The sequence below is a fragment of the Rhinatrema bivittatum genome, chromosome 5 (assembly GCF_901001135.1).
Source record: "Rhinatrema bivittatum chromosome 5, aRhiBiv1.1, whole genome shotgun sequence".
Classification (NCBI taxonomy): Eukaryota; Metazoa; Chordata; class Amphibia; order Gymnophiona; family Rhinatrematidae; genus Rhinatrema; species Rhinatrema bivittatum.
The window spans coordinates 116,358,728-116,371,605 of record NC_042619.1 but is presented as its reverse complement, the minus strand read 5'-3'; the positions used below and the strand labels follow the sequence as shown (position 1 = coordinate 116,371,605).

Sequence of the window (12,878 nt, the reverse complement as noted above, 5' to 3'; positions counted from 1 at the left end):
TTTGAAACACAGTTGGCATGATGTTAACAAGCGTACTTTATACCCTCATTTTAAAATGCGGAAAGGTACGGGTACATGCTTTTAACCACATTAACAACCCCATGTTCAAACAGTGTACATGAGCACCACATTTGGTTTGTGTGTGCTTTTGATGTTTAGGTTTTATGATAATTTACTTTGCCCTGAGGCGCTGCTGGATATTTCAGAGGATCAGATCTCCCCTCTGAGTATGTGAAAGCTGGCTCTTCTCAGTGTGCTGGCTGCATCCGGCAGCCTTCCCATCCCCCGCCCCCTCGATGCTGCCAGGGCATCGTGTTGAGGCCGGTGCAAGGACAGTGGCATTCGGGGTGCTGAGCGTGCCAGCTGTTCCCCCACGGAACTGCGTCTAGAGACGTCTCTGACTTCTGGAGTCTTGGTGACTTAGTATGTTGGAAGGAGAAGGCCATGCTTGTCAGCTGTAGATTGCTGTGGGATGTGGACAAATGTTAGCATCTGCTTGCAGGCCAATCTCGGGAACACGTTCCATGTTTTGCGGCTGTCCTCTGCAGTGTGTCCATATGGCAGTGCAGGGCAGTATGCACACCTGAGCTCTGAGCGATATGGATAGTCTGTGCCTTTGTGACCTGGAAACATATGAACATTATTAGGAACTTGGGGGCACAAAAAGGGGAAGGATTCAATGTTCTGAGTCGTATTCTAGGTCCAGCTGTGTCTTCTGTCATAGGACCGCATTCTTTTATTAAACTTTATGGGTTGGAGTACACTATTTTGCTTTCAGGATTGTCGAACCTGATCCGAGAGGGATTGTTAGACCAGGTGTGCTGATGCGGTAGATTTCTCAGATCCCAACATACTCGCAGAGCTTGACCATCTCCAGCTGTTCTCGGCTGAGCCTGTGTATTCCCAACCCTCTGTTGCTGGTGTGCAGCATCGCTAGATGGTTAAAGGTTAGGGTTTCACGAGAAGCTGGATGCTTGATCTGGTAGTCCTCTTTTATGGCTCGTTGATTAAGATACTCTTTGCATTATTAATTGTCCAACCTCTGTGTTTGGTTCAACCGAATCTCAGAAGGACTTGTGAAATCTGGAGGATGTGTTTCTGTCTGGTGAATGCATGCCTGCATATCTTTATTTGACTGAAGCCTATGTTTGCATGCACATTTTTTTATAAATACGGTTGTGCTTGCCAGCGCGTTAGCCTCTGAAAGTCCTTTTTGGCAGTGCATTTTACTGGGAACTCCTTTTTCCTCCTTCCTGGTTGCTCCATTTGTTAAGAACATAAGAAAATACCATACTGGGTCATACCAAGGGTCCATCAAGCCCAGCATCCTGTTTCCAACAGTGGCCAATCCAGGCCATAAGAACCTGGCAAGTACCCAAAAACTAAGTCTATTCCATGTAACCATTGCTAATGGCAGTGGCTATTCTCTAAGTGAACTTAATAGCAGGTAATGGACTTCTCCTCCAAGAACTTATCCAATCCTTTTTTAAACACAGCTATACTAACTGCACTAACCACATCCTCTTGCAACAAATTCCAGAATTTAATTGTGCGTTGAGTAAAAAAAAGAACTTTCTCCGATTAGTTTTAAATGTGCCCCATGCTAACTTCATGGAGTGCCCCCTAGTCTTTCTACTATCCGAAAGAGTAAATAACGGATTCACATCTACCCGTTCTAGACCTCTCATGATTTTAAACACCTCTATCATATCCCCCCTCATATTCCCATAAGGAATGTTCCATGCTTCAGGAGCTCTATATGATGATGCTATCAAGCAGATGGAAAAGACAGAGATTGATGTACGTAGTAGTACACGGTAGCATGGTACCAGCTCACCGTCTGCACGAAGTCTGGCTAATAAGGTTTTAGAAGCGAGATGGCACCATGGTTCTAGGTGAACGTTCCCCAGCCAGCATGTGCTAGCTGGAAAGCAGTGGACAACCATGGACTGCTGTGGACAGAGTGAGGTCGGTGACAGGAGAAGGCTTTGGCTGCAGCTCATGCATCAGAGGTGCATTTTAGAATGAACAAAATACACTGTATTAGGTCTTGCCCCTCCATACCAAAACCTTTCTTCCTTGCTGTCTGGGACAACCTGGGGGTCTTGTACTAAGTTGTTCAAACACTTCTTTGTTTTCAGAAAATAAATCCAGTGTAATGCTCTATTTTTTTTTTCCTCTTCCCCCTCTTGTTCTGTCTCCGCGTTGCTATTCTGCTTTGTTCTTTCAGTCTTCCTGGTTCAGTGGCTGCAGCAGTGCTTGATCTCTTGACCCACTGTGTGTCTTTTCTTGTATTCGCGGTTGGGTCCTAACCACCCAGTTTTGGTGATCTCTGAGCCACCGTAGCTCAAACATGCTCCGAAAGTGAAATACTACATTAATCAAGCCAAATGAGAGAGTCTAGCAATGGTGGTGGTCTTTTTCTCTCTCTCTTTTTTTTTTTTTTTTTTTTTTTTTTGTTAACAAAGGGGTTGCATATGTTAGAGGGCGGCTTTCAGACTGGGTGTGTAAGTGTAAGAGGCTGTGGGTGCTTTTTACCTACAAACTTTCCAACAGGGCAAGGGAAGGCTTTCCTTTAGAAAACCGTGTAAAGAAAAGTGTGCGCAGAAATTTTGTTCCTGCATTTTCCTAGTAAAAGTATGTGTGTTCTCAACCCTACCCCTGGGAACACCTCTCTTTAGTGCAAGTAAAATTCCGAGCAGAGTGCCACTGTGTGCATAAATTTTTACTCGTGTGTAGAGTGGGCAATTTTCCGAGAGAACATTTACCTGCAAGAATGGCCTTTTGCAAACTGTCCTCTGTGTATGCATGATACCGCATGGTGTCAATGAAGTGGCACGTGTCCATGGCAAGAGAGCACGCTTTTGTCTTGCATCTCTGCAGTTGATGTATTTTCTGTTTCTGGGAAGCAGACAGTGCATATGTTCCTTTTTTGTTTCCTCTATCAACAGGGCTGATAAGAAAGAAGAGTCAAAAGTTCAGATTGAGGATGGCAAAACTGAAGCTGAGGAGCCATCCACCTGGGTCAAGTGAGTTCTGTGTGCAAGGCGAATGACAGGCAATCTCTCTGTGAGGCCAAGCTGGGCTAGTGCTTGTGAATTCTGTTTGCAGGGTGAATGACAGGGCATCTCTCTGCGGAGCTGCACTAGTGCTCATGAATTCTGCAGGGTGAATGGCAGGGCATCCTTCTGTGGGGCTAGGCTGGTGATTGTGAGTTCTGTATGCACGGTGAATGGCAGGGCATCTCTCTGCAGGGTGAATAGTGAGGCTGGGTTAGTGCTCCTGAGTTCTATGTGCAGGATGAATGGCAGGATATCTCTCTGCGGGGGTGCACTAGTGCTCGTGAGTTCTGCAGGGTGAATGGCAGGGCATACCTATGGAGGGCTAGGCTGGTGAATGTGAGCTCTGTGTGCAGGGTGAATGGTAAGGCATCCCTCTGCATATGATAGCATAAAAAGAAACAAACCAGGAAATAGGATGCAGCTCATGGATCAGTAGAGTTTAGCCCCCTTCAGAATTCATGTGTAGTAAACCTCTGCTCTATTTATAAGCTTTCTGTCTTGTTAGTATTAAAAGACATTTCAAATAAAGTCTTTTATGTGTGTGAAATAAGTCTCTTGTTTATTTTTAACAGTAACATAAAGAAAATGATTGCCCCATTTGTGATGTCATTTGGATTCAGGTATGTAAGGATCATTTAGATTAATTTGCTCCCCTCTCTTCAGTGGAGAAGGAGATATACAAATGAAATAATATTTCTAGAAATGCTACTAACGGTTTTTGGCCCACTTTCCAAAATTAAAAGAAGGCCAGTGAGACTACTGTGTGGGTGTCCCTAATATCTTTTTTTTGTTTGGTATCTTATCCACACCACATCATCAGGGCATGTCATAGGATGGGGGAGGGGCACCAGGACGCGGAGGTGTGGATCTTTTCCCCATCTACGCATGTGCATGGACTGTGGATATCTGTGTTCCAGAAAGTAGATTCCTTTTAGTTCTGGGTGGAACTTCTGGTGGTTATTTTGTTTCTACCTCTTGGTATGTTTGTTCTAACAGTTCATGGGAATTGTCAGTTTAGGATGAAAATCTCTGTGACCTCTTACATTGGTGGGGTCAAGCTCTGAGCCCCTGGGCCCCTTCAAATAAGTCCTACTTTCTGAAGGGGGGAGAAAGGTTTATGAGATTGCTGTCTGTGTCCCTAATCATTTGATGTGGATAGGGCATCAGACACACAAGTTTTCAGGGCAGGGGATTTTGAAAAGGGTGTTTGTTTTTTTGTTTTTTGTTTTTGGATCTATGCATATACGTGGCTGTGCACAAACATCCCAGAAAGTAGGCTCTGTTTGTAGAACAAGGTCAGTATTCAAAAGGGTCAGTCTGGCTTTCTTTTAAATGACAATCCAATCAAGAACAAAGTATTGCTCTGTCGCTGCAGAAAAAAAAAATGTTTTTAAACAGTTTTTTCAAATAGATCATATGTGAATGAAGGTATATTCAAAGTTGGAATTTTAATTTCAAAACCTACACTCAAAAATTGTGAATTAAGAGGATTGCTGTTTACAGTGGTGTTTATATATAGATTTTCTTTTAAATGAGCCTGGACAGATTCCGAGCTGTGAAATTTTGCCCCACTATGTCATTTTCTGGCTAAAACTTACTGGATAAAAAAGAGGTGGGGGTTGGGCCTTTTGGTGGCATAGCTGAAATTAGTCTGGCTAGTGCTGATATTAAGGACTAGCTGTATAAACCAGTCAAATCAAATGCTGTCCTAAATATAGCTGAGAAACTTTATCTGGGTAAGACTTTCGGAGTATAGCTGGTGGCAGACTTACCTGGCTAAGTTGCACTGACTATCAACCTCGGTGGACATACATGAGATGGCTGCATAGGTTTGTTCTAAGAGCCAAGTCAATTTGCATATATTAGTTCCCATGAGAACCAGAACATTTAGGGCCACTGTGACCAGCTGAGAACAGCTGTCTGGCGTGAAGCGCCAACACCCAAGGGAGCCAGTCGAAAGATGACTGCTATCTGAAGCTTTTTGGTGGGGATATATCAGTGGCTCTTGTTTGTTTGTTTGGTTTTTTATCAGTTGTCTGTGTAGTTTTTTGACTATTTAATTGCTCTCTGCATAGAACTATGATATTTCAGAATAAAAATGTATAAATGGCTATATTCAAGGAATATATTTGATTAAGCTTAAAGTCATCCGGGAACACATTCCTGGATAATTTTAACTCTGCTCATGGGAACATCTAGTGTTAGCCAAATATTGGAATTAGCCAGATAAGTTACATGGCGTGTTTCCTGGATAAAATATAGCCAGGTAAGTGCTGGTGATATTCAAAAGATGGCATTTATCCAGATAACACACAAGTTATCCCGATACATGCCTTTTGAATATCGACTTCTGTGATGCCTGGAGCTCTACTTTACTTTTCTAGAGGGCAATTTTCCAAGCCACTTACCCTTACAAATTTGTTAAAAGTATGCACGGACTTCCATGGCTCATATGCTTTTAGCTGGGTTAGAAAGAGGCATCATCGTGGGTGTGATTAGATCGGGGAATAAAACGATGCACATGCATTTGATTTTCAAATGTACATGTACTATTCCCCTACTGCCCTCTCCCGCTTAGCCTATAAAAATAGCAGACAGGAAAGTCTAAAGGCATTTTTAGCACACAGACCTTACGTTGACTATTCTTCAAAGATAAAATGCACGGGTAGCTTCTCTTTCAAAATTAGCTGCAAGCATGCTTGGTATGTGCACTGGCAATGCAGGTTCTTTTTCAGAATTCCCCCACCTCTTAACATCTGTTGGTGGTTGCTTGTCTTGCAGGTGTTTTGGGGTTGTGCTCATATTTCTTGATATTATCCTTGTGATTGTGGACCTGTCTCTGTTGGACAAAAGCAAAGATGTGGGCAGGACTATTGAAGGCATTTCCTTGGCTATCTCCATCTTCTTTCTTATCGACGTGTTTCTGCGGATCTTTGTGGAAGGGTAAGATCAACGCATTGGCAGGAACTTGTTGTTCACGTTGCAGTGGTCAAAGTGAGCTCAGATAAGCGGTGGTGCAGTGCACGAATAAAAGGACCTGTGAACCGCACAAAATAATGCCTTGTCCTTTTAAGAGGAAGGGGTGCAGGAAGGATTTTCATTGTCACAGTAAAGCGTCGCCAGCAGCAAAATTTCACCTGGTATGTTGTTTTTATTATTGTCTCTAATTCAATAAAAAGAGTGAATCTGAAGAAAGAAATCCACTCTAAAATCTCATACACGCTGTAGCTGGTGAGTGGGAAGTTCATTTCTTGATATTTTAATAACTTACATTAATCTACCTGATAACACATGACAACTGCACTTGCAAATAATTTAAAAGTGGCACCTTGTGTTCCTGAATACCATCCCTGGTTGTGAATAATTTCCAAATTTCTAAGCCACTTTTCCAATCAAAGATTAACCAAAATGATTTATGATAACAGTAAACATGAAGTACGCTCATAACTTTTGGTAAATGTATTCAAATAATGCCACACTACAGCACACATTGCATTTCCATTTGCTATTAGAAATGTGCACACAGCATTTTTGGTTGGTTCGTTTATTTGGCTTTTCATTTTTGGTTCTTTTTGGTACTTTATATATGTAAGTGCTATTTTAGGAGCATAAACTACTGGACCAAATGAAATGAATGCATGTAGCTATTCACATGTAAAGCAGGTCAACAAACAAGTTGTAGGAGATACCTTATTAGACTAGCTTTTGAGAGCTAAGCATCTTTCATCAGTTCAGTGAGGAAATAGCACAGATTCGGCAAGGCATGAGATGTCTGCATGTTTAATTACCCTGTAGCTCAGTAATAAGTCTATTCTTTCTTCATTTGTTTTTTGCTTAGATACCTCGTCTCCCTGCTCTATTTTGATGACCTGCTGCAGTCTGCCCTCCCAACTTAAAGGCTACCTTCTTTTGTCTTTCTGTATTTCAGGTTCACTAACTATTTTAGATCCAAGCTCAACATTTTAGATGCAGCTATTGTGGTTGCCACCCTGATTGTTACTATCGTTTATGCCTTCTCTGATTTTAGTGAAGTGAATCATATCCCAAGGTAAGAGATTTATGGCTGATGTGTTGAAATACCTCTGTGTGACTCTCTTTGGATTTCTGTGGTGGCCCAGGTTCCAGCAAGCCCGTAATGAGCTCAGTATGGTGTGACCAATTTATTTGGGCCTGTTGACAATAGGAAAGTGTTTTACTTGGCACCAGTGACATAATTTTGTATATCTTTTCTCAATTTTTAAACTAACTTCCTAACTTTGTAATATTATTAGAGATGTGAATCGGAATCTGTTTCGGATTCGTGGACCATCAGGAAATGATTTTTCCAGCGGTCCAATCGTTGTTGTGTTTTTTGGGGGTTTTTTTGTTTTTTTTTTAATCGGCTGCACCAAGCCGATAACCCAAAAACAGAGCCTGACCCTTTAAAATTAGTTCTTTAGTATCTCCCCCCCCCCCCCCAAAAAAAAAATAATTTGTAAGTACCTGGTGGTCCAGTGGGGGTCCCGGGAGCATTCTCCAATTCTCGGGCCGTCGGCTGCCAGTAAACAAAATGGCGCCGATGGCCCTTTGCCCTTACCATGTGACAGGGTATCCGTGCCATTGGCCGGCCCCTTTCACATGGTAGGAGCATTGGACGGCCTGCGCTATCTTTAAAAATGCTAAGGGCAAAGGGCCATCGGCGCCATTTTGTTTACTGGCAGCCGATGGCCTGAGAGCGGGAGATCGCTCCCGGGACCCCCACTGGGCGACCAGGCCCTTAAAAATTTTTTGGGGGGGGATACTAAAGAACTAATTTTAAAGGGTGGGGCTGTGTTTTTGTGTTACTTTTAAGTGCCCTTTCTTACCCCCCCCCCCATAACGATAAGAGAACCCACAAAATTAATCGCGGGGGTTTCCTATTGCTATCGGGAGCCCCCTGATATCTGACGAGATTGAAAATGTCGTCTGATATTTTCAATCGTCAGATAAACGATTCACATCCCTAAATATTATTACAAGCAGCTTTATAGCGCAGGTGGACTCGTGCTGGGAAGCAAGGACATTGTTTATCCAGTGGAAAATGGCTTTGTGGTCAGTTATAAATTTGTCGATTTTTCAGAAATCTGAAGAGGGTTTCTTCTGAGCCAGTCCTGTCTTCTACCGTAGGACAGGCATGCTGCCAACTCTGTTGTGCTGCTGTATCACAAAATGGTCAGAGCAGTGCGTACTTTGTGGGGACTCTAATTCTAATTCCGTTCCGTATGTTCTGTCTCATCGTGATCTCTCTCTCCTTCAGAGCAGACTTAACTGCACCGTCTGAGAGAGCTGTAAAGTGTCTGAAACTATTTTATTTTGCTCATCTGCCTGAGCAATGCAAAACAATGCAATTTTATTTTGCAAATGACTAAATCCAGTAAACAAATTGGAACAATGCAGTTGAAGGGAACAAAGGTTCACCAATCTAAAATTAACAATCTGATATATAAATGGTGACCATAAATGGATGTAAATGATGGTGAATAACTATTTACACCAATAAACATGGAAATAATCTAATGTAGTGAAAATGTTTAAATTCTAAATGAAATTTGAGTGCAAAATGGGTATTTCATTCATACAAGCAGTGCGCAGGTCACAGTCCATTCATGCTTGTAATTTGATCTTCTTTGTGCCATTAAATCTGTGTGATTCTTGATCATTTATTTATTTAAAACCACTTCTTACCTGCTACGCCAAAAGTCATAGCGATTTACAACATAAACATGCATAAAATAGTTATCACATGACAAAACACGGTCAAAGAGCAAAATAGTCCACTATAAGTTTCACTATAAGTTCCACGACTGCCCTTACCCCCTCAAGGCCCTATTACGCCTGATCTGGATAGACCACGTGTTTTAAAAAGACTCCTTTGTTGATGCATTAGTTCTCTAGCTCATGTATTACTCATGTTTTTTTGCCCATTAATGCTGTTCTCCGTTACCTGTTTACCCTTATTTAGCCTACCCTCTTTTTTAACTATTCCCTACACTTATTCATGTTATTTTGACGAGTTATTGTTGTCTATTTAATAATTATGTTCTTATGTTCAGAAACTCTGTTTAATGTAATGCCTCAACCGCGACAGTTTTGTTCTATGTAAACCGACCTGATTTGATATTTGTATTGAGAAGGTCGGTATATAAAAATCCTAAATACATAAAACTAAGCATGATCATCGTCAAACACAAAAAAATCAAACGTTGCTCAGGCCCATTTATAATCGTATGGGATCCAAAAATATGACAGAGTTAATTAGAAAAGGCTTGTTCGCATAACCAAGTTTAAAAAAAAAAATTTTGTTTTGTTTTGACATCAAGTGTTAGACGTAGGTGTGCAGGCATGGTATTCTATATTAATGGGCCAGCCACTGAGATTGCGCGTTCACAAACCTTCCCCCAAATGAGCTTGGTGTCTGGTGAGAGACAGTCAATAATCCTTTCTTCTCGGATCTTAATGTTCTGTTGGAGAGGAGGGTGTATAAATGAAGAGTAGCTCTTAGCCAAGCAGTTCTGTTGCCATAAATGATTTTGTGGATGACGGTTAATATTTTGTATTGGATTCTGAAATGGATTGGAAGCCAATGCAGCGAAGCTAATATAGAAGTAATGTGATCATATTTTGGACAGCCAGTTAAAGTGCAAGCTGCAGAGTTTTGTAATAGCTGGAACGGTCTTATAGTAGTCTGATAAGACTAGCAAGAGAGTTACAGTAACCAGATTCGGAGATTATTAGTTGCTGTAATACAGTTCTAAAGTCGGTGGGATCCCAAAAGGGGCTTTAACCTACATAACATGCTCAGTTTTATAGTAGCCAGTTTTTATTAGGCAGCACACATGGGTTTTCATGTTAGAATCTAGCAGTACCCCCAGATTGCATACATAAAGCAAGATGGAGATTGTGTGATTACAGATCGGGAATTTGGGGTAGTTTTTCCAACACTGTATGTCTTGAGAAGAGAGAGATGATTTCAGTTTTAGAAATGTTAAATGTGAGACAGTTATGGAATAGCCATTTCTCGAGGTGGCAAGGCACTGTGTCTTTTCAGACAGTGTAGAGCATTGTTGAGAGAATTAGTAACAGGAAAAAAAACCTGAATTTCATCTGCACATAAACAAAAATTCAGGCCCAGACAGCCAAGTAATTTGCATAAAGGAGATAAGTATATAGGGGTAGATTTTAAAACCTACGCGCGGGCGTCCAGGTGCGCGCATGTTATAAAATCGGGGGGTCGGCGTGCGCAAGGGGGTGCACACTAGTGCATCTTGTGTGCACCGACACCCGCCGCCTTCCCCTGTTTCCTCCCGGGCCGCTTCGAAATTGAGCAGCCTCAGAGGTAACTTCCTAAACCGCCCCGCCCCTTTTTCGAACTCCAGGACATACGCACTTCTCCGGGCCTTTCTAAAATAGGCCCGGCGCACTTAACCCCACCTACGCGCGTAAATCCTCCGGAGCTGAACCAAAGTCTGTGTGGAGGTAGGGACGGACATCCAACCTTTGTACAATTCAAAGTTTGTGAGTAATTTAGGCAGGGGCTGAGGAGCGGATGGAATAGAATTGACAATTTCCCCATAAGAAGTGCATGGGGAGAAATTCAAGTCATATCCCAAGAACCCTTGAACTGATGAACAAAACTTGCGATCTGCACATAGGGCCTAAGGGAGCATTAGTAAGACAGAATGGAATTGTGGTCGGTCCTTGGTAGCTTACTCTTTATGTGGCAATGCGATGATGACATTTCTATTAATTTTTAGACAGTTAATGTCGGCTGGGCTGTTCTTTTGTATTCCAGACAGTGTGAAATTGGTTGTCTATTGAAAGCTTTGAATATGTACTGACAGATGTGTCAGTTTTTACATCTGTTGGTCATATTGCATAAAGATAGAACTGAGACTATCTAGAACGTCATACTGTCTTAGTTTTCAAATCGACCCCTGTGCAAATGTTTGTAATCTTTCTCTTTGGCTAGAATGGTTAACTTCCTTCGAGCTTTGAGGATTATCATTCTGATTAGAATTTTTCGCCTGGCCTCTCAAAAGAAACAGCTGGAAAAGGCAACACGGAGAATGGTAAGTTGTTGCTGTTTTTTATTTTATTTTTTTTTTATTGGCTGCAAGAAGACTCTGAGGCTGTTCCTAGCAATGTTATTGGTTAAAAGATTTGAGAGAGGCTCAGAGCAGCGAAACCATGATTAAAGAAAATCTTTTTCTTGGCTGTATTTTTATAACCTTCGATTGCTCTTACAGCGTGTTGACTCATGATCCTTATCGATATCTTGTGCCGATTTTCTGCCTAGTCACCGACCCAGATCTTTTATTTTGAATTGTCCGTGTACAACCATCTGCCGCTAGAGATGTTGGTCCTAATTCAGTACAATGACCTTTTTGTAAAAAAAAAAAAAAAAATCACAACTGCCTTTATATATTCCATAGATTCTCTCTGCAAATCCCATTCAATGAACATTCTCTCACCACATCAAACAGCAGCCTACAGTACAAACCTGACCGAAGACAATCCTGTCGGGGCCACTGATCTGTGCCTGCTACCTTTTTCCAAATGGGGGGGAAAAAGGAAGCAAGTTCAAAAGGCTTCTGGGTCAGTGACCTAGCAGAAACTCTCCACTGTGAGCATGCAGAGGTGTCTGGGTCTGATTCCCTGCTCCCCCTAGGTTGCCCTTAGAGTCCCAGTCACTGCACACTGTGGATTTAGGACCTATGAAGGCAGGATGGTCCCCGGCTGAGGACTGTTACTGCAGTGCCTGGACTAAAGCAAGTCAGGAGGGGACACAAAACCGGGAAAACCTCCCGAGGTAGTTGTGAATAAAGACTCCTGGTACCAGATCCCAGCTCTGGTTCTGATTTGAGCTGCAACCCTGAAGGAGCAGGAGGAAAGAACCTATTGTATGAAGAATTTTGCAAGGGCCAGACCTATATTGCAGAGCAAAGAATCCTCCTTTATAGTAAACGAATCAAATAAAAACATTTGAGCATTATTTATTGCATGAGCAAAATAGTTTGCATATCAGTCATCACTGATAATTGAATATCCTTGATATTAAAAATACCCTGCACAATATAAGATTACACTCATTTTTTTTTCTTTTCTTTTTTTTTTTTATTGAACCACAAGTATTATACACATCCAATACACAGGTGAATTTTCAAAGACTTTACATGCGTAAAAATAGCATATTTATCATAGCAATTTTCAAAAGGCCATGTACATGCGTGTAAAACCTTTGACAATTACTTCCAAAGCATGTAACATAACATAGAATCCAGTTGGTTCAGCATTTCCCTTAATTTCCCATATAAGCTCTCTCTGCCCTGCCCTGGCCCCTGTGGTTAAAGACATTTACCATAAACAGTGAAAAAAAATTAGCATAAATAAAGGGTAAAGCAAGTAAGTGTCTTCAACTCAAGAGATCGTAACCCCTTTATAAAGCCACAGCTTTCCGCCATCTTTCAAATGGTTCCCTGACAGTAGAAAACCTGTAAGGGTATCCTCTCTAAACATGGTTTAATTTACTCAATCGGTAAACTTTCCAGAGGCCTGTACATGAACTAATTGGGCCAGATTTTCTAATCTACGCCCAATTTTATAACATGCGTGCGCAGCCGCGCACATGATATATAATCCGGGGTCGGCGTGCGCAAGGGGGTGCACACTTGTGCACCTTGCACGCGCCGAGCCCTAGGGGAGCCCCGATGGCTTTTCCCTTTCCCTCCGAGGCCGCTCCGAAATCAGAGCGGCCTCGGAGGGAGCTTTCCTTCCGCCCCCCAGCCCTATCTAACCCCC

At 42.0% G+C, this 12,878-nt stretch overlaps 1 protein-coding gene across 3 annotated transcripts in view; it reads left to right on the top strand.

Moving 5' to 3' along the window:
- The window catches only part of LOC115092159 (phosphatidylinositol 3,4,5-trisphosphate 3-phosphatase TPTE2-like), a 90,287-nt gene that overhangs the window by 17,137 nt on the left and 60,272 nt on the right, over positions 1-12,878 (top strand). For all 3 annotated transcript variants that reach the window (XM_029602776.1, XM_029602777.1, XM_029602775.1), the window contains exons 3-7: positions 2,952-3,029; positions 3,635-3,682; positions 5,844-6,005; positions 6,991-7,110; positions 11,050-11,149. In XM_029602776.1, coding sequence (XP_029458636.1) covers positions 2,952-3,029; positions 3,635-3,682; positions 5,844-6,005; positions 6,991-7,110; positions 11,050-11,149 — 508 coding nt within the window. The remainder of the gene's footprint in view (positions 1-2,951; positions 3,030-3,634; positions 3,683-5,843; positions 6,006-6,990; positions 7,111-11,049; positions 11,150-12,878) is intronic.